The following is a 20921-nucleotide window of genomic DNA, read 5'->3' as shown; positions in this document are numbered from 1 at the left end:
GAACTCCCGTGCACACAGCCAGCCACCTCCCACTCTGGGGATCCCATCAGGTTTAGAGAAGGCTCTGCCCAGGCCCCAGGTGAAGCAGGCCCAGGGAGGAGAGCTACGGCCTGGTCCAACATGCTCCTCAGGGGTGCCCGCAGCCCTTGGCCAAACATGGGCTCAGCAACTAGGGTCCTTGGCACCACACAGCAGCCTGGCAAGGGCACAGAGGCCCTGACCTTGTTGCCCGGAGCCTCCAGCCCCTTGGCCTCCCCAGCCAGCCTCAGAGAAAAGGGGCTTCCTTGTAAACGGCCTTGCTCAGCACAAGGTCTCTCACTCTGGGAACTGTTCTGGGGGGTCCTGACGTCTGTCCTGCACTTCTGCCCCAACTGGGCAGCCTCATGAGGCAGACGGCAGCCACTTATCACCACCAGCCTCCCCCTCAGCAGGGCTGCTGCTGCTGCTTTCAGTGTGACTCCCTGCTCCGCCCAGCCAAGGCCCCCCGCACAAGGCTGCCCTCGAAGCACCACAAGTGAAAAACGGACATGAGCAGGACATGTGAAAGCGGGGATGAAATGGCTGCTTGCCAGGACCCAGTCCTGCCCCACAGCAAGGGGACCTGGTGAACTTCCATCGTTTGCAAAGCACAGCTAGGAGCACCGGCCTCGTACACCAGCCAGGCGAGCAGGAGACTGTACTTGGACTCTCCAGAACGCCACACCGGCCAGCTACAAGGAGGCACGATCACCTTCTCTCCAGCTGCACCCCTGGCCTCAAGGGACCCGCCTTCCCCAGACAAGGCACACAAGCAGCAAGCAGCGCCACCCGCACCCTCGCCGACCAATTCAGACCAGCTTCAGCCCCCCTGCTACTCCCTGGCATCAGGCCCAGCCAGAATGGATACATGGCCCCATGTGGCAGCCAATGGCAGCTAATGGGCCACAGAGGGGCCGTGGCTCAGTAGCAGAGCATCCGCTTGGCACGGAGAAGGTCCTGGGTTCAATCCCTGGCAGCATCTCCAGCTAAAAGGGCCAGGTAACAGGGGATGAGAGAGACCTCCACCTCTGAGACTCTGGAGAGCCGCTGCCAGTCTGAGCAGACAATACGGAACTTGATGGACTGAGGGTCAGATTCAGTACAAGGCAGGTGCACGTGTATTCAGCATTCAACAGAGTGGGAAAAAGGGGTGTGAGAAAACAGGTCTTTCTTATATGAACACAAGAGCGCCTCCTGTGGCTCAGTGGAAGAGCATCTGCTTGGCAAGCAGAAGGTCCCCAGTTCAGTCCCTGGCACCTCCAGTTCAAAGGCTCAGGTAAGCAGGGGGACAGGAAAAAACCCCATCTGAGAGCCTGGAGAGCCACTGCCAGTTTGAACAAACGATACTGGCCTTGCTGGACCCATTATTCAGCACAAGGCAGATCCATGTGTTCTGTCGAGCGCCCCCCCCCCCCCCAGGGTGCAGCACTTGCTGGATGGCTTGAGCTGTGGAGCCCCAGAAGGGAAGACCCCGCAGGGCGCCCCCTGAAACACCACGCAAGCCAGGCACACTGGCCAGCAAGTGAGATTTTGAGCCCCCGGGCCCCACATGCAACAGCCGTCTTTCAAGAGATGGGCTGTACTCCACGTGTGGCCCAAGACCGCAGGGTGCAGAGGTGGTTTTCATGGACTCTGTTGCAGTCTTTAAAGCTACTGCTGCCTGCATGGCTAGCCCTGCTCTGTGACACAGGCTGCCTTGAGAAACTGGGCCCTGGGAGACGTCGTTCACCCTCCCCCCCAAACCCCAGCATGAGTGTGTGGACAGGAACATGGGGCCCACGGAGGAAGTACTCACCAGTTTGCTGGCTTTGGGACCCTCTGAAGAATCTGGGGGTAGGGGAGGAAATGAGCGTCAGAAACAAGCCCTTCGGAGGAGCCTAAGCTCCAAAGACCCTCCCAGTGCCCAGCCCCTCCCCAAGACCAGCTTCCACATTTTGCACGTCCCAGGAAGAGCCCTTGGCACTTCTTCGTGAAGGGACCAGACTTCCATCCTGGGAGCCTCTCGGGGAGAGGCACGGGATATGAGGCACGATCAGACGTGACAGGAAAACACACGCAGCCCTGCTCCTCAGCTGGCCCAAACCCTGACTGGCTTCGCCTCTCCTACATTCTTTCTAGAGCAGGGAGACCAACAGTTCTGCCAATGATAGAACCTCGAGCATTTCTGCTGCTAAAGGATCTATCCCTGCTTGGTTGGAAATGAGGTTGCCGGGCCGTAGGATGGGCTCCCATCCACCTGCACCAGATCCCAGCAAGCCTCCGGAAGGGCCCTTTTATCCTGGGGGCTGTCCATTCCAGCATCCCCTCGCCCACTTGGCTTTACAGGATTCATTTCCTGGTGCCCATTGTCTGGCAGCCCCTCCAATGACAAAGCAGGCTTCTGAGCCCAAGTCAGTCAGTCATCAGGAACCCACCAAAGGCAACCAACTGGGATTCATTCACAAACTGCCTTCCACCCGCCCACCTTTCAGGGCATTTCTTTCCTTCCCAGTTTCAACTGCCTGGCCTCTCCATTGGCTCAGCGGCCCATCAAACAAACCACACTGCCCCACTTCACAGGAGAGGTAGGAGGAGGAGGGGGCACCCTTCCCCCCCCCGCTCCACCCTATTGGCTCCCTGCAAGCAGGAGGGGCCTTTGATTATGCAGCCCTCCCACCCGGGACCAAGCACATATTGTTCACAGGGCCTTAGAAAAACTAGGGCTCCAGCCGGGCTGCCCAGAGCACACTGCCTTGTGGTTGAGGAGGCTCTGGACGCAAAGTGCCATGAAAGCCAGGGGTTCCTAAGAGGAGAACAAGAGCTAAGCAGACCCCAGAGCACACTTCCAAGCCAACACACAGCATCACGAATGGCAGCAGGCACCAGTTGCCGTGGGAACTCTCTAGCAAAGAGCCAGCCCCCCAGCAAACAACAAGCCATCAGCCTCTGACGCCTCTCATCAGATCTCCCCCTCACCAGTTAACCCAGTTACTTCCTGTAAGCGCCTCCACCCAGGATCGAGCCCATCCTTCACCCCCACCCAACTTCTTGGACTTTTCCGCTTGCCTCCCCACTGAGAGCCTCTCTCAGTTGTTTGCTCTTAAAGCTGCCTGTTGGTCAAATCCAGCTGCCATCTGTAGAGAGCGTGAACAGCTCCAGCAGAAAGCTTGCAAAACCAGGCCTTGCCCTACCAAGACAGGCTGCACAGGCTAGCCAGGCCGATCAGCTGCATCTCCAAACATCTCCTGGGGGTACCCAGCCCAACACAGCCGCCCCACCCTCCCTCCACTAGGGGCCCACATGTCCACTGTTGCACGTGCAAAAAATTTGAAGCACCCATAATAAGCCACCTAGCAAACCTAACATGGGACCAACCTCAGCACTCAGCCCCTTTCTCACTCTGTGCCACACCTACCTGGTGGTCCTAGTGCCTGCCTGCTCTGGCCTCCCCACTTCCCATCAGTATTCTGGATTGTGTGAGAATTCCTGCTGGCTCAGAACTGCCAGCAGCTCACCTTGAGCGCCAGGATTCTGAAGATGCTCCTCACCCCAGGCTGCCACAAGGAAGCACCCAAAGCAAAATGCAGCGGTTTCAAACTGCCTGAAGTTACCCGACGCCTCCCTCCCCGCCGGAGGACAGCTCGTCACACATGTCTCGGGCAGGAGGGGCCCCCTCTTGGCTGCACTGGCCTCTCTCGCCCCCCAGACAGAGGCGCCCGCCCAAGGGGCCCTCTGAGGACCACCGCTGCTCCCCCAGAGCGCAGAGCTGAAGGCAGGGCAGGGGTCTGTCCTCAGGACACCAGGGCAAGGGCCTTACCTCTCTTGGGGACCTTGGAGGACGAAGACTCTGGCGTCTCTGGAGATGTGGTGTCTGCGCCATCATCAAACACCTGGATCTGGACAAAACGGAGTGAAGGCACACCATCAGCAAGGTCTCCAGAATGGGCCTCTTTCAGTTCAAGGAACCCTGGAGGCGGAGGCTCCGCACAGGTCATTCCTTCTCCAGCCCAACAGAGCAACTTCCCCTACCTCTGAGGCAGGCCCCGCCCTGGCTGCCAAATGGGCTCTCTCTGTGTGGCAGGGCGTGAGCTTTCGGGAGCCACAGCCCACTCCTCACTGATACATACACATGTGTGTGTTTGTGTTTAACAATATAGTGAGAACACACATGCAACCGGGGAGGAGGAACAATGAGAACTTCCTGGGGGAGCACCAAATGAAACAAAAGCCTCTTCTCCTGTTGGGGGAAGACAATGACAGAGGGAGGCAGGCAGACAAATCTCCTTGGGGAGACGGTTCCAACGTTTCGGACTGGCGGCAGGTCGAGTGCTGTGAGCTACCAAGTTGTATCCACAGCTGGGGTGCTGGAAGAGAGCCAGTGTGGTGGAGTGGTTAAGAGCGGTGGCTAAAAGCGGTGGACTCTAATCTGTTGAATCGGGTTGGTTTCCCCATTCCTACACATGAAGCCTACTGGGTAACCTTGGGCTGGTCACAGTTCTCTTAGAGCTCTCTCAGCCCCACCTACGTCACAGGGTGTCTGTTGTGGGGAGGGGAGGGGAAGGTGATTGTAAGCCGGTTTGATTCTTCCTTAAGTGGGAGAGAAAGTCGGCATATAAAAACCAACTCTTCTTCTTCCCAGGCACCCAGGGCCAGCATGATGTTGGGGTGGGGGTGTTGATACCTGGCTGGTGAGCCATAAGTGAGCTCACTACTGGCCCACCCTCTGCCCCACTCTAAGCAATGTTGGCGCAAAAATGCCCACCACCTCCTCTTCTTTGCTAATCTTATGCCACGCCGGATTGACGAGGAACAAAACTGCCCTCCTGACTGAGTGGAAACCCTGGGAAACCCTGATCTCCAACACACCACGATTTTGTGGGGCAATGAGATGAAGACCTGCTTCCCCACAGCATCGAATTCAGCAGGCCAAATAACTTGCGCGGAAACTGCCTGAGAGATGCCATCAGCAGTTAGTCTGGAGATCTGAGTCCAGAGAGGGAAGAGCTAATTCAGCCCAGCAACTCCTAAAAACTCCCAATTTTGTGTAGCATGTTCCATCTTTCTGTTCAAGGAACTTCTAAGGCAGCTAATTTAAAAAAATAATATAAAATTATATTGTTGCAGGCTTTGATATATGTGATCATTATGTACATGAAGAATTGTGTATATTTGCAGAATTTTCCCATTTTGAAATCCTTGACGGTTCTCATTTAAAATCCTTAAGAGGCTTCTCTCTAATATTAGTGGGAGCAGCAAAACCTGCTTCTCTCTCTGTAACACTAGTTCAAGCTGCCAAAGCTGCTTTTTCAGTTAGACCCTGGCAATACTGGGAGGAGTGCCAAGTCTAACATCAATGTCCACTGAAGGGGTTCAGTACAGAGCATCCGACTGCTGTCAAAGCCCGCGCCCAGGACGTTCTGGCGCCGGGCTAGGGGAGGAGCTGCCTTTAGGCAGCCTCCAAAGCCCTTTCGGGCCGGGAACACCCCTTTTTATTTTTGCTGAGATTTTAGGTGGCATCTCTCCCGTGCAACCTTAATGCCGGGAGAAAGTTTTGGCGGGACTGAAACCTCCTTTGGCGCAGGCATTCCTCTCAGGAATGCACTGTTAGTAACTGGACAGTGTTACAGCAAGTAACACAGTCATTTTCTAGTTTCTCATTGTTTGTTTTAAATAGCTCTGTGTTTTTCATAGTGATTTCTCATCCCCAAATGATCATTAGGGACACATTAGTCCTAATGTTAAGAAAAAGTAAGTGCTTGTGAGGTGCTAAGGGAAGAAACATTATGATGCATGCTTATAGAAGTCTTATGTACTTTTTATAAAGACGAATGATTCCGAGATTGGAACCTTAATAATTATTTGATATTAAACTGTAATGATATTAAACTGTCAATATATATTAAAGACAGTAGCAACCGTCAATACTAGTATTTGATGGTACTGAGGCAGTAAAAGGGGACGCAGCTAGAGGGTCTAAGTGCTTAAATGGAAATACTTAAGTACTTTAAAAGTGCTCAAATGGAGCAGCACTAAAAGTAGACTTAACAGCGAGCAGCAAGTGCGGCTTTCATACTATTTAAATAATAAAGAAGACATATAAATATAGGTGTAGAGACACAGGAAAGTCAGATCTCTCCAAACTGTGTGTAGATTGGAGGGTCTCAGAAGACATGATTTGGTAATGTATGTCTACTTACTTATATGATATTTGAATCATGATTCTTTTAACTAAATCAGAACTCTTTAACTGTTCTATTTTCTAAATCAAATATTTTTACTGTTGTATTTTAAGGACTGAAACTTTAATATAGATCTTGCTTGTAATATGAACCATGTTTAAGACTTGATGTTTAAGACTTTTGTAACATTTTAAGACTTTACTTGTATACATATGCATGCATATTCTGCTTCAATATCAACTACTGAAAAACTCAGTCAACTCCTGAAGACTAAGAAAAAGTGCCAGGCGAGTGTCTCTCAGGAGGGAAATGCATAGGTGGGGCACCAACACAGAGCAGGCCCTGCCTCTGATGGTGCCTGCCTTGCCTACAAAGTGTTTCAGGAGACAGTCTGATGGTCTCTTCTGGAACTGCCTCGCTTATAAAAGCAATGGGGAAGCGGCAGCATGCCCTGAGCACCTAATGCTACCACAGGAAGCCACTTGCTTGGCCCACCCTGCAAGGGTAGCGTCGGGGAAGAAGGCAGACCAGCAGCAGAAGGTAGTCCATCTTCAAAAGCCCTTCCCTGTGCACCGTGGCAGATTTCCTGCCAAGACTTTTGGCAAAGGACACAAGGGGGTAGGCGGGGCAACAGCAACCTCTCCATGACTCGACCTAGCGGGTTAGCTCATATCCAAGAAGACACAGAGGCTGCCCCCTGTTGCTTGAGGCAGCTGCCCATCAACCTTTGGTTCAGTCAAGGAACTGGAATACGATGGTAAGAAACTGGGGCGAGAACAGTGGCAGAAAGCTCGAGCAAGTGCGGCTCAGCACCGCCAGAGGCCCGGCCATCCCCAGGAAGAGGCAGAGCCCGCTACAGCCGGCTCCCTCCAGCTTCCAACTGCATTGCCATGGCAATGGATCTCCCAAGCAGCACCAGAACATTCAAGTGTAGGAGGAGGAAGAGGCAGACGTTGCGGCCCCCAGTCCTCCAAATCAAAAGAGCCGCTGCACAGTGCAAGCCTCTCCCCACACGAGGGAGCAAGGCGGCCCCCTCCTTCTGGCAGGCGACTACGAGATACAGAAGAGCTCTGCAAGGCACAACTCACAAGATCTTCTTAACATGTGAGGGAACTGTCCGTCAGAGAGGCCAGAAGAACTTGGGCTGGCTGGTTTATTTGTTTATTTATTTGGCTAGAATGCCGGTGATCCACTGCCATGCTCCCAAAACAAGTCTATCCTCATGGTCTCTTATTAGTTAAAGCATTATTAGTTTGCGTTCAATTACCTCAAGACCACACTCTTCGTTAAGAACATCAGAAGAACCAGATTATATCAGAGCCAAGGTCATGGTCTACCCTTCTTTACAAAAACCTGGGAGGCCCACATACTGCCTTCTGTGTGCTGCTACATGACCCTCCACGCCTTCTTATTCATTCCACTGGGAACATCATATTCTTCAACACATCTCCAAGATGATATGATGTACACAACTGGAACAAAACACGGCAGAGCAGCATGCATGCATGGCCAAGCCTCTGATGGGGGACCACAGACTGCCCCGCCGTCCCAGCCCCTCCCTAAACTCCTGAGATCAGAGTGCATGACTACCCCAGTTGTGGGTGTCCATCCAAAGGAAGCTTACCTGTGACTGTCTCACAAAGATGCCGTGGTTCTCCTCGCAGGTGAAGTACTTCCGGCCCTGCACGGTGCCGTCGTTCTTGCCCTTGGCTTCATCCAGAATGACGCCGACCCACTTCCCAGAGGCAAACAACGTGGCACCAACATAGGCCACTGTGCCACGGTACCCCTTCCCAATGACTTCCACTCTAGAGCCCACTTTCAGGGGCTTGCCACTCGCTTCCGCACTCATCCTGGGGCCGGAGCTCGATACCTGGGGTGGAAGGCAGCAACAAGAAAAGTTAGCCAATCATCTCAGACAACTAAAACGAAAACGCTTCCAGCCACACCGACTCATCCGCATTCTTACAGCACTAAAGAAAGACTGGCCCCGCTAAGATTTCCCCACAGCTGTATTTTCAGGAGATTCGGTACAAGCAAACTAAAATTCCACGCATTGGGATCCTGAATGAGTGACAAACCAAAAGCACGAGGGAAGCTGCAGCTGCGGTGGATACTTCTCCAGTTATTTCTCGGTATACAGACATGGCTTCTAAGCCAGTTTCAGAGAATGGCATGTTGGTCTGCAGTAGAAGAGCTGGATTTGAGTCCAGGAACCTTTTAGAGAGCAACAAGATTCCTGGGGTCTGAGCTTTCAAGAGCCAAAGCTCCTTTTGTGGGGAAATTTACCCCAGAGAGAAGTTCTAACTGCCCAGTTGCCTGCAATGCTGAAGGGAACTCTTAAGGCAGGGCTGTGCCTCCCTGGCAACCACCCGCCTCAGCCTGAAGCCGGCCAGCGGTGTGGGGGCCAAACACCTGAGCAGCCAGCCCTTCCCCTCGCTCCGGATTCACAAGGGCTGGCCGGGCAGAGAGACCCAGACGCACCCAGAGTCACGGCTTTAAAAGGTCACGGCTATACATTTAAAGTTAATACTTGTCTCGCATCATATGCGCGAGTTTGGTGGGGTTGTGCACTGGGCGTAATGTCGTCCTGCAGCCCTTTCGGGCATGGTAAGGACGGGGCTTTTCACGAGCCACGGAACGAGCACTAGACTTGCACACAAGAGGATCTTTCATTTTTGTTATTAAATCCAAAAGGGACTATTTCATTACTGGGTTGTTTCATATGGTTTTGTTTCTTTTGATAATGTTGTCTTGTTTTCATAATTCTGTTTCATTATTATTTCCTGCTGGTTTCAATGGAAGAGCCTCCCCACCCCACCCCCCGTCCCACACCTTCATGTGTTTCCATCCAAATTGTACAAAGCACAGGGGGGTTGCAGTATTCCAAATCTCAGGCAGAGACAATAACCCCGTCCCTTTTTTGAAGCTCTGGTATGTGCTCGTGCTTAACATGCAGGTCTGGGGGAGAATCGATAGGAAAGATTCCAAAAGGAAGACACAGACAAGCACTGCAGCCGATGAACGGGAAACGCAGGAGCCGGAGAAGAGGCAGGCGGAGGCGGTGAGGGCGTTTGGTGGCACAGGGAGGGCAAGACACCAGGGCAGGTGGGCAGGCAGCAGGACCTCGAGGCAGATTTGCCTGCATGGGGGGGGGGATGAGGTTTGGAGACCGGCACGGCCAGTGCGGAGGGACGTGCAGGCTGCAAAGGACAAACTGGCACCGCAGGGCAGGCGTTGGGAGGAGAGAGAAGGGCAGAGCTGCACCCCAGATTTTTCAGAATTGGGGATGTCACACATGCATGTGATCCTACAGTCTGCAGTCATCCAAGGAAGCCCAGGGCCTCTGCCCCCCTCCCCCTAAGGAACATGGTGCTGTCTCTGTGCTGGCCCCCCGCCCCGATCTTTTTTAGCCTGTGGGCCCCTTTTGAATTCTGCTGCAACTGGCAGAGGCAACTTCACAGCGGCTGCTGGGGGAGGCAACTGCCTGATGCCAAGGAGAGTGGGGCCACCATTCAATTCGGCAGTTGGCTTGGTGGCCCTATTTGAGGGCGGAAAGGCGGGGTATACATTTTGTAAAATAAATAAATACATAAGCTCTAATAGTAAATCCTCCAGATTTCAGGCAGAAGCTCTGTTTGACGGGACGCCTTTTAAAAGCAGCCCTCCAATTTAATGGCCTCCCGGCACCTGACCTTCCGCCACTCCTGGAAGAGACTCTTGTGCTGGCAGCAGCTGCCAAAGCAATGCTTAAAAAAAAATCTGCACAGTCAATCAGAACTCCAACAGCCAATCAGCATCCCTGCTGGGCAAAAACCCCATCCGGTCCCACCCACTTCCTAAAACCACTTGGCGGGTGCCAGGAAAGGGGTTGGTGGGTGCCACCATGCCCCCCCCCCGCCCCACTCTTTGCCTTCTATCAGGAAAATGCAGGCTTCCTCCCTGGCAGGAAAACCAATAGAGGCAGAGACTGCAAGGACAAAAGGAGACAGAACAGGAGGGGGGGATTGGGGTGTTTTTGTTATATGCTGTTTTAGATGGTGAATTAGTTTCATTTTCTTATTCATTGTGGGTACCCTGTTTTTGTAACTGCTATAATTAACAATGAAAGAAACAGAGAAGTCTGGTGACGACCACAAGGGCTTGAGACTCAAGTCTTCTTAAAGCGAAAGCTGGGAATTCAGAGAACCTGAGAAACAGACCCCCCCCCACACACATTATAATGGGGGAGGGAACAGCTCAGCCACAGAAGCCTTTGGGAAACTGCCCCAGTCTGTCTCCATGCAGAAAACCAGCATCTCTTACTCAAGGGCTTGTCTGAAACTCAGGAGGCCACAGCACAGGACATATATTTTGGCACATAACATACAACACCTCCCAGAGTTAGCTTACTCCACACCACTGGGGCAACCACAGAGACGTTTAACCTGCAGCAGACATTTTAAATTCTTGGAAAAAGGAAATCAGGAGTCATTTCCAAAGATGAGAGCCAGTTAGGGTTGCCAACCTCCAGGTAATGCAGGAAAGGCTGGCAATAAACAACTGACAGAACTAGTAATATAACAAAGTGTATTCAGTGCAACAAATAGGACTAACAAAGCTATGTACAAAATATATACAAAACTCTTTCAAAAGTCCAAAGCAGGTACAATTGTCCAAGAAATGCTATGATAAGGATGCAACAAGAGACATCTTCATACAGAAGTTGATAGGAAGACCATCGTTTCTTTTTCTTCTTCAGTTCCTTTCAATTAGAATTTTTCAATAATGCACATAAGAACATCCAACTTTCATTCCATTCTCCTCTGAGGATGAGTAAACAACTATGTAGACTGAAAATAGTGGGGTTCCAATACAGGATACATCATATAAGGTACATAGTTGTACAGACGTTTCTACTAGTTTGACTGTTCCCGACGGGATAATGTGAGTAACTGAACAGAACTGAAGAAGAAAAAGAAACGATCCTGTATTGGAACCCTCCCATCTCCAGCTGCAGATGGGGCCTTGGCCACCTAGAATCCAGCCTTGCTTTTGCCACCACGGCCTCCTGAAAGAGCCAATAAAGCCAGATGCCCTGAGCAGGTCTTTAAGGATAAGACTGCTTTCCAAACTACTCTTGTTGACCCAACAAAAAACGCAGATTTGCACCCTTCTTTTGTGATGCAATGAACTGCTAGTCCTGGGTCTGATGGGCAGAGAGAGGACACAGACAACTGTCAATGAACTGGTCTGGGTTGTCAGGATATTTGGCCACAACCTGCAAGCACCATTGGCTGGAGGGCCAGAAGGTCCACCACTCCCTTCAGCCTCTCTGGAGTCTCTCTCTGTCACATCAGGGCTCTGGAAATCACTTCAGACTCCACTTAGTTCACAGTCAATCAGAGATGGAGTCTTCAGTATCTGTCAACCTTGGCCACATTGGGATGTTCTGAGTTCTGCCCCTGTCGACCCAGGAAAAGGGTCTGTGCTCGCAGAACTCCAGTGCCTGGCCTGTGGGCAACCCAATACCAGGTCTTCCTGCTCAAACCCCACTGAAATGGATGCAAACTCCACAGGAACAACACCCGAGTTATAGGACCACTAGAGAATTGCTCTTTAAAAAATCTTACTGCATTCTTAGACAAGTAAGAATTCAACAAACAGAAGGAAGGGATGCTGCAACTTCTGAAGATGACAGAGTGTGAGAGTGGGTGTATAAACAAAAAAAATTAAGCTGGTAAGAAAGCAGGTTAAAGAGGCCAGTTATAAAATGCGGCAATGCAGGTTTCCCGATCAAGACTGATTCCCAAAGGGAAAGCCTCACAGCTTCTGCAATCAATACCTAATTTCCACAGGCAAATGATTGCAGCCCCCCAGCACGAGCTTCTCACCAGGAGCCCCACATCCAGCACCAAAGGGCTCAGGGGGAGGGGCAGGATGCCATTGGGCAGTGCAGCAGAAGCAAGGTGGGGGGAGGCTGTTGTGGGGGGGGAAGAGGAGGGGGGAAGAGGAGGGGGCGGGGAGAGGAGAGCCACTGCCCTGCCACTGCTGGGCAGAAGAGAGCAGGAATGCTCCAGTCTCCATGCTGGTTCTAGCCAAGAGAGAAGGGCTCTTGCCTTACCATCTCTGGGCATGAGCCCACTCCCCTCCCTCCCCCAGCACGGGCCAGTACTGAGGAACATTCTAACAGCAGGCCTCTGACGCATCTGCCATGGACCTCCGAGGCCCCTGCCTCCCGGTGAGCCTAAGTGCCAGCAAGCCGATCCCAGGGAATATGTCTTAGGAGCCCAATTGGTCAAGAAGAACGAGGCTCTGCAGAAGCAGCCAGCCCTGGAGCTGCCGATCTGGACAGCCTCCAGCAACCAGCAGCCAAAGCTTCTTATGGAAGCTGCCGTAAGAGGGCAGCTTCCTCACCGTGTGGTTAATAGGGAAGTCCTGGGAAGCTCTTGAGGAGCTGCCGCCCCCATAGGCCTTTGGCAAGGAGGGCTACTCTGCTGAGAGCCTCCGGCAGGTTCTAGGAGGAGGCCCTCCAGGGAAGGCCTCCTCCTAGAACCTGGCTTACTGGAGAAGGGCTAGCTGTGCTCGCCAGCAAAGGGACTCCAGGGCTCAGCCTTGCAAAAGCCGGCGGCACAGTCAACTCTGCCGATGCGTCAGGCAACCAGGCCCACTAGAGACAAGAGCCCCAGCCACTTGAGTGCCTGCCCGGCCACATCGCTCAGCCAAGGGGAGAGCAACAAAGCTACAGGGAGAGGAGGAGCCCACACCTGTTTCCACCCAGGGCCAGGCTCCATATTGCCTGGGCTGCCTCAGGGAAGAGATCCAGATGAGGCAACTGGATCACTAGGGCATCCAGAAGCTAGGAAGGTACGACACGCGCACCTCAGAAGATGTCGCCGGTATGGGGGCCACCAGGAGCACCTCTTCTCTCTCCGTGAACGGAAGTCCCAGGAGACCCTCCCGGAGGTTGCATCCCAAGCAAAAACCTGTGGGATCAGCAGGAGAGAAGCCTCTTCACAGTCTCTCTGCCCTGCCAGAATCAGGAGCCTTTCTCTGCGCACAAGGTAGTCACGCAAAAGGCAAGCCAGAAAGCCTGAGGATCCCAAAGAAGGATTCCACACAAGTCTCCCCAAAGAAAGGGCAAGAATGCCACTGAAAACACGGCAAGGATCACAGAACCACACCTTTCGGCAACGGACAGATGAAAAGCTTAGCAAGTCTGCTACTCAGCACTGAATCTTCCAGCCTGAAAAATCCAGGAAGCCACGTTTCCAGCCCATCAGTGCAGAGAGAAGCTCAGCCTAGCCAGGGCCTATGATGCTCCAGACTCCCTTCCTTCAGTGCAGGAAATCACACTCTTGCTTGCAAACAGCTCGGGCTTCAGAGGCTCATGTTCCCCACTCCCCGTTCCAAACGGCTCATCAGCTTAGAGCATTACCAGTTACTGGTTTGAGGCATGTGGTCAGCTTATGGTGGGACACCAAAGAGCTTTGAACAAAAATGCAGTATCACCACGAGCACCCTGCGCTCCACGCAGTAAAGAGGGTCAGACCCCAGAGACAACTTTAGAGCAGCCGGGCCTCACCCTGCCAGCCCCTGTCAGGACCCAGACTGCACTGACTCCCCTGGGGGGCACCAAAGCCCCCGCACAGAGCCAGCCATCCTGGAAACTGCAGCAGCTGCCCAGCTCCACGGGCCCCCAACACACACCCACAGACGCTTACAAGCCCAAACTAGGTGGGCCCCCACCGGCCTCTTCCAGCAGCCTCTGTGCTGCGTGTCTCAGCTGAGAGAGAGAGGCAGGACATCAAGGACCAACACCCCCACCCACCCGTCCGCCCCAGCCCACCACTTAAGATCTGCCCCCCAAGTCCTGCTTGGTGCCCAAGCCTTCAGAGGCAAGGAGGGTGGTGCCCGGAGGCAGAGCAGTTTCAGTGGCAGCAGCTCACCTGTGGAATGCCCTCCCCCTCGAGGATCACCTGGTGTCGTCCATCATGTCTTTTAGGCACCAGGCCAAAGCATTTGAACTGAGGGCTTTCTGAGCTGATGTATGGTCTGCTTCCGGCGTGAGGCCCATTCTGTGTGTGTGTAAAGTGCCGTCAAGTCGCAGCCAACTTATGGCGACCCCTTTTTTGGGGTTTTCATGGCAAGAGACTAACAGAGGTGGTTTGCCAGTGCCTTCCTCTGCACAGCAACCCTGATATTCCTTGGTGGTCTCCCATCCAAATACTTCGCTTCTGAGATCTGACGAGATCAGGCTAGCCTGGGCCATCCAGGTCAGGCCAAGGGCCATTTTACGGGTGACTTTATGCTGCTGTTCGTACGTCCCCGGCTTGTTTTCTGATGGAGCCGGTACTTATAAGCCGCCTTGAACAGGACTCTGAGCAAACCAGCCTCTCCTCCTCCCCCCATTCTGCCCCAGACGTCTCTTGCATCTGTCGCTGCTGCCAGCTCCAGAGGTGCCAGGCGGGGAGAGGCACAGGGCCCTCTGCCCCAACAGGGCTGCTGTTTGCCCAGGGCACCTGTGAAGGTCAGAGCACTGCATAAGACTTTCAGATGGCAAACTTCTTTGACCGCATGTTAAGGGGGCTTGCTGAGGAAGCCTTGCCTAAAACTCTTCACACACACCCGTCCCAAAATCCTGCAGCTGGCACTCCCTGTCGCTTTCTGCCTGTCAGGACATGGCAGGAAAGGGGTGCTGCATTCCTTCCTAGGCCCTCCTGCACCCTCTCCCCATGGGACGCACACCACAGCCAACAAGCAGGCATATGGGTGCTGCAACTGGTGCCACCAGCCCGGCATGCAGGAGTTGCAGAGAACGGCTTTCTTCTGGGGCACAGCTCATGTGGGCCAAACGGTCCCCGATTATGGCAGTCTGCCTCTCCTGCTCAGAGGGAAACCCACTTTTAACAGCCATCCATTTAGACCCTTTCCCAAACACTCTCAAACTCGCACCCGTTTCCAAAACCCATCAGCTCAGAAGGCCCTGGAGAACGGATCTGCTCCACGTCACCCAAAGACACTGTGCCCTGCCCTGCCCCACAGCCCTCTGCTGGAGGCCCCTTCCCTCTGTCAGAAGCTGCAGCATTTAGACTCCAGTGCCTCTGGCTGCCAAGTGCCTCCTGCCACTCCAGGTCTGAGGCACCCTTTCGCACAGCAGGCCTGCTCTCCCACCCCCCCACACACACATCAGTGCATGGTTCGATTATTACCTGGAAGCCACCTTGAGCCCAGAGGAAAGGTGGAACACAAGCAGTCAAACAAACAAACAAACAAACAACACATCCCCACTAACAGTAGGACTCGTGATCCCCCTCCAGAGCGCTGCCACTTTCCTTCTTCAAAGGAGGCGATTACTCAAGGATTACTAACTCGCTCGTCACCCAGTGACAGAATGGGGGTGGCGGCTGCTGTCTTCTCCAGGAGGATGATCTGTTGATCTCAGACTGGAGGCGAACAAGGCAGCAATGCACCCGTCGGTGGGACCGAACCTGGGCTGATGTTCAGAAGCCAGTAGGCCAGCCAGCCAGGCGGGAGGGAGGGACGGCCAGGCAGCTGCGGCGCCACGGATACAGGGACGTGAAAAGAGAAGCACAACAGCAGCCAAGTGACAAAGATGAGCAACAAAAAGCCCCAGAACACAAACGGATGCCCCAGGCCAGCCCGGCCTCGCCAGACCTCCGAAGCTCAGCCGGGTTGGCCCCGGTTAGTACGTGGATGGGAGGCCACGGTGGACGACCCGGGCCGCTACACAGAGGCCGGCAGTGGAAAACCACCTCTGAACATCTCTTGCCTTGAAAAAAAACCCTGAGGGGTTCCCAGAAGTCAGCTGCGACTGGATGGCCCTTTCCACCTCCAGCAGAGAATCACAGGAAAGACTACGGAGCCATCAAGTCCCCCCCCCCACAGGGCTACTGGACTGCCAGGGGGGTGCAGTGGTTAGAGTGCCAGACCAGCACCTGGAAGGCCCAGAGGCAAACCCCTACTCGGCCCTGGACACTCACTGGGTGAGCTTCCCTCTCAGCCTCACCTACCTCACAGGGTTGTTGCGAGGATAAACTAGAGGAGGAGCGAGGATAAAATAGAGAGCATGATGTAAAGCGTGTTGGGTCTTCAGTTGGGAGAAATGTGGTGGGTACATGATTTAGTTATTTAAGTAAATAAAACCAGGCCTGGCCTCACAAGGGTCAGTGGAGCATGGCAGAAGGACAGAGAGCAGCTCCTGCCAAGCCCCCCAGCCCCCAGGACTGCTGCCCGTGGCTGGCCTGCTGAATGCAAGTAAAACCCATCCAGATTCTACCAGCTACAAATCCAGCATCACCTCCTGGCATCCCAGAAAGTGGGAGGGAATGGCCCACCCTTGACAGCAGGGATGGGAAAAGGTGTTCCTGTCTGGACAACCACAACTGAGGTCCCCGAAGTCGCCTTCCCTTGAAGGAATTCACAGCGCTTCCTTGAACACACATGAGCACATGAAGCTGCCTTCTACCGAATCAGACCCTTGGTCCATCCAAGTCAGTATTGTCTACTCTGGCCAGCAGCAGCTTTCCCTTCCTACTCAGGGAGAAACGCTGAAATGCACCACGAGTCGACACATTCCACGGAGCCAGCAATGCAGGCCACCGTGGCCACCAGGCCTGGCCTGAGCAAAACATGGCTCACATGAAACCCCTGGCCTAGGGCTGTCTTCCGCTTCCTAAACTGGGAAGGGTTCCATGGGTCCCCCAAACGCTAACCTCCTGAAGTAGGCAGACCAAGCAGCCGGGGCTTGCTTCAGAGGCCTGGCCACACAGGCCTCCCAAGAAACACCGCAGATTTCCAGGGACACTCGGGGAAGCGTCTGCAGAGCAGCCCTTGACAGAACCATGTCGGTGGAGCAGACGGGCCAACTTCTCAGCCCTGAGGGCAAATGTTTTGTACTTCGGCTACATCAGCTGAGCTGCAGAGACCGCCCCCCCCCCACAGCACCAGTGAGAAGAAATCCGGAGACTGGGAGGGTTTGCAAAGGTGGAGGGAGGCTGGAGCAAGGCCATTCAGCGCCCCAAACCACCCTGAGTCACATGCAGCTCTTTGCCAAGTGACAGGGATGTCTAGTCCTTGAGACCGGGGATGGGGGTGGCAATCGCAATGAGAACAAAATGACAAAGGAGAAAACTCCAGAGACAGCCTTCTCTCCACACATCCCCCCAAAGTTCTGGGCCAGTTCTGAGTTTTGCTGCTGAGTTTGCCGCTGGAGCCCAAACGGCCCCCCAGCAAAAGTCTGGCTTCCCAAAGGCAGGCACAGGAAAAACACAAAGCCGCCTGGCAGGAAGGAGGCAGGGAGCGCTGGGGAAAGGAGCCCTTTGCAGCAAAGAGCCCCCCCCCCCGCACGCAGAGGCTCAGCTGAGACCTCCTGATGCTGGCACCAGTCCTGCCCAAGAACCAGCAGGGTCAAGCGGGAGGGCCTGGCTTCTGGGGAAATCCAGACAGAGAGCAGTTCTTCACGCTCCCGATACAGCCACAGCCAGGGAGCAGCATGGCAAACACGGGCGGTCTCTTGAGCCCAATCCTCACCCCGTTCCCGGCTGCCTGCAGGCCTCCCTTGCAACAGATTGCATTGAGAGAGATGGCACCTCCAGGGGCACTGACCGCGGCCCTGGCGTGGAGCTCCCCGGTGGCCACCTGCCTGCCACTTACCCTGCTGTACGAGTGCCTCTTGGGCTGGGCCATGCCGATGCTTCTCCTCTCTCTCTCTCTCTCCCCGTAGGATCTCTGAAAGGGCTGGCTGGTCCTAGCTCATGGCCAGGGGCGACCCAGGGAAGAGCCTGCCCGGTGCTGCAGAAGCAGCCCTCTCTCCCTCTAGCCACACGGGGTGGAGGAGAAAGAGAGCCCTTTCCCAGGGAGGAGGAGGCGGCAGCGGCAGCTCTCAGCCTCCAACACACAAAAATCCGGCCCAGCTGATGGAGACGCACTCTGCGCTAGTGCTGCTCCAGACTCCTGTCACTGAGGGTGTCAGAGCCCACTGGGTCCTAATGCTAGACCAGTTCTCCCTGAAGCCTCAGCAAGGGGAGGCAGGGGGCTTGGACGGGCAAAGCTGGGAAGGCCAACGGCACAGCGCAGGAGGGACAAGTCCTGGGGCGGCCCCCCAAGAGCCCCCGTGCAGGGGGGGGAACAGCCTCCGTTGGGCCTGGCGCTTCTCTCAATGGAATGAAAGGGCAGGACAGCTTGAAAGGCGCTGGGGAGGCAGCACCCACCCTGCAAGCGGGCAGCAAAGTCCCTCACAGTGCTGAGCGGCCTGGCATCTCAGCACGGGACATGGGCATAAGCAGGGAGAACAAGCTAGCTTCAACCCTCACGCTCTTTCCAAAGGCTGCCCTCGAAGATGCCTCCCCCCAGCCCACAGCATGACGGGGGTGGGAACAGGACAGGTAGGCTGTGACCGGCGGTTCTGGCAGAACCAGACTCCTGGCGTGCTCTGAAAGCCAGGAAGAATCCAGCTGCCATCCCTAAGCCCAGCCAAGGTCCTCCACCCAAAACAATCAGCATCCCTGCACCGCGCCACCACGGGCCCGAGAAGGCCTCTGGAATCTCCCAAACAGAAGAAAACGGCCGGCACAAAACCTCACTGCTCAGCAGCCAGGTCAGGAGCTCCCCGCTCTTTCCTCCGGCTGCTGCTTGTGCCCATCTCCTTCTCCTGCTCTGCCTGCCCCCCTTCTACCACACTGTCCCCTATGCAAGGAAGAATGTGGTCCCGACCCCTTAGGCTCCCCCCACTCTTCCTTCAGGCCACTGGGGCCAATGCTCTCCTGAACCACCCCACGCCTCCCCTCCCCTGCCACCCAGCTTCTCTCTGCTCTACTGATCAGACCCTTCCTTCTCCGAGCAGTTGCTCTGGCTAACGGAAATCAAGTCACCTGCAAGGAACCTTCTCAGTGATTGCCTTCGCCTGGCACTTCAGTGTTAATCCAGCACAAAGCCCAGGGCTGCAAGATCACCCCATTCCTTCTGCGGCAGGAGAGTGGTGAGCGACAAAGCGGAGGGAAAACCCACAGGGGACCAGCCAGCCGGTCGTGCCCACAGTAGCCAACCTGACCTGGAAAAGCAAAGAGGTGGTGAGACGCTTGCTTGTAAAACAGGCCGGAGAACTTCAGAACAGCAGTGCTTTAAATAAATGGATCAGACCTGCTGGATCAGACCCAAGGCCCATCTAGACCAGCGTTCTGTTCACTCAGGGGCCGACCAGTTGCCTGTAGGAAGCCCACAAGCAGGACGGCCGCAACAGCATCCTCCCGCCCTGTGCTCCCCAGCAGCTGATACAAAAAGGCATCGTTCTGCCTCCGGGACTGGAGGGAGGAGGGAGCCATCATGGCTAGTAGCCATCCAGAGCCCTGTCCTCCATGAAGGTGTCCACTCCCCTTTTAAAGCCTTCCAAGTTGGCAGCCATCACCACACCCTGCGGGATCCAGTTCTAGAAATTAACTATGTGCTATGTGAAGAAATTGTTCCTCTTGTCTGTCCTGAATCTCCCACCCTTCAGCTTCAGTGGATGACCCTGCATTCTAGTATTATGAGAGGGGGAGGAAAGCTTCTCTCTCTCCACACCAAGCATAAATGTATAGACCTCTATCATGCCTCCCCCTACTCGACTTTTTTCTAGGCTAAACAGCCCTAAGTGTTTTAACTGATGTCCTGCCTTCTGCCAACCCACCTTAGAACCAGGCCTGTCAACATAACCACGGTAGTTCCAGAGAACTGCAGTAAAACAGATTCGAGTCCAGTAACCCCTTCCAAACCAACAAGATTTTCGGAGTATCAGCTTTTGAAAGTCAAAGCAGCTACCCCCCCCGGTACCCCCCCCCATCTCAGAGGCAAAGGGCTCCCCCACTGACAAGGTAGGGAATTCTCAGTGACTCTGTGCACAGAGGTAGTGCTGTGCCCCTGCCAGGCACCACGCATGATTAGGAAGCATGCTCTGAAGAGATGTCTATCACATCTTCTCTAATAAAAAATCAATACTGTGGGTAGTTAATGTCTCCTTCCGTCTGCAGCCGAAGCACTGGAAGGCAACCACAGCACACACAGGAAGTCCCATACATCCCAAAGTCCCATGGAAACCAGGGCAGGGCCCGGGCCAGTCCTTGCAACCCACCGTCTGCATGGCCCTCTTCGAAGAGAGGCACTTCAAATGCTGATCCAAGACCAGAACTGGAAGATGAGCACTGGCTTGGCATGCAGAAGGTCCTGGGCACAGGCCCCAGCACCAGCCCTCCCTTTAAAGAAGGATTTCCGGCAGCAAGTCATGCTGGGAGAAACGTCCCCTGGCTGAGATCGAGAGCTGCTGTCAGTCCTGCGCCACGTGGACCGAGGAGCCACCTATGTCAGTGGCAACGGCGGCCCACTTCTTAAAGGTAAAGGTGTCCCCTGTGCAAGCACAGGGTCATTCCTGACCCATGGGGTGACGTCACATCCCGACGTTTACTAGGCAGACTTTGCTTTTTACGGGGTGGTTTGCCAGTGCCTTCCCCAGTCATCTTCCCTTTACCCCAGCAAGCTGGGTCTTCATTTTACCGACCTCAGAAAGGTGGAAGGCTGAGTCAACCTTGAGCAGGCTACTGTCAGGCCTGCTCTCTGCTGAGACAGTCAGACTGTGTGTGTTATGATTCTGCCAGGTGCGTCCCAAGGCCAAGCCTGGTAACTGCCAAATTCCTTTCCTCTGTGGGAACTGCTCTCGTAGGGGGGAGGTTGCCATGGCTGCCATCACTATCTGATATGACCAATGCTCTTCCA

The 20921-nt window shown here is 54.4% G+C and overlaps 1 protein-coding gene across 1 annotated transcript in view; it reads right to left on the bottom strand.

Moving 5' to 3' along the window:
- DCTN1 (dynactin subunit 1) overlaps positions 1–20921 on the bottom strand; it is a 68003-nt gene that overhangs the window by 31796 nt on the left and 15286 nt on the right. The window contains exons 2-4 of the mRNA XM_056855195.1: positions 7801–8049; positions 3815–3893; positions 1814–1845 (exon numbers count right to left, since the gene is read on the bottom strand). Of these exons, the coding sequence (XP_056711173.1) occupies positions 1814–1845; positions 3815–3893; positions 7801–8028 (339 nt within the window). The 5' untranslated portion in view covers positions 8029–8049. The remainder of the gene's footprint in view (positions 1–1813; positions 1846–3814; positions 3894–7800; positions 8050–20921) is intronic.

This window comes from Euleptes europaea, chromosome 9, assembly GCF_029931775.1.
Source record: "Euleptes europaea isolate rEulEur1 chromosome 9, rEulEur1.hap1, whole genome shotgun sequence".
NCBI classification, from domain to species: Eukaryota; Metazoa; Chordata; class Lepidosauria; order Squamata; family Sphaerodactylidae; genus Euleptes; species Euleptes europaea.
Note: the sequence above shows the minus strand (reverse complement) of the source record. Positions and strands in the feature narration are given on the sequence as shown.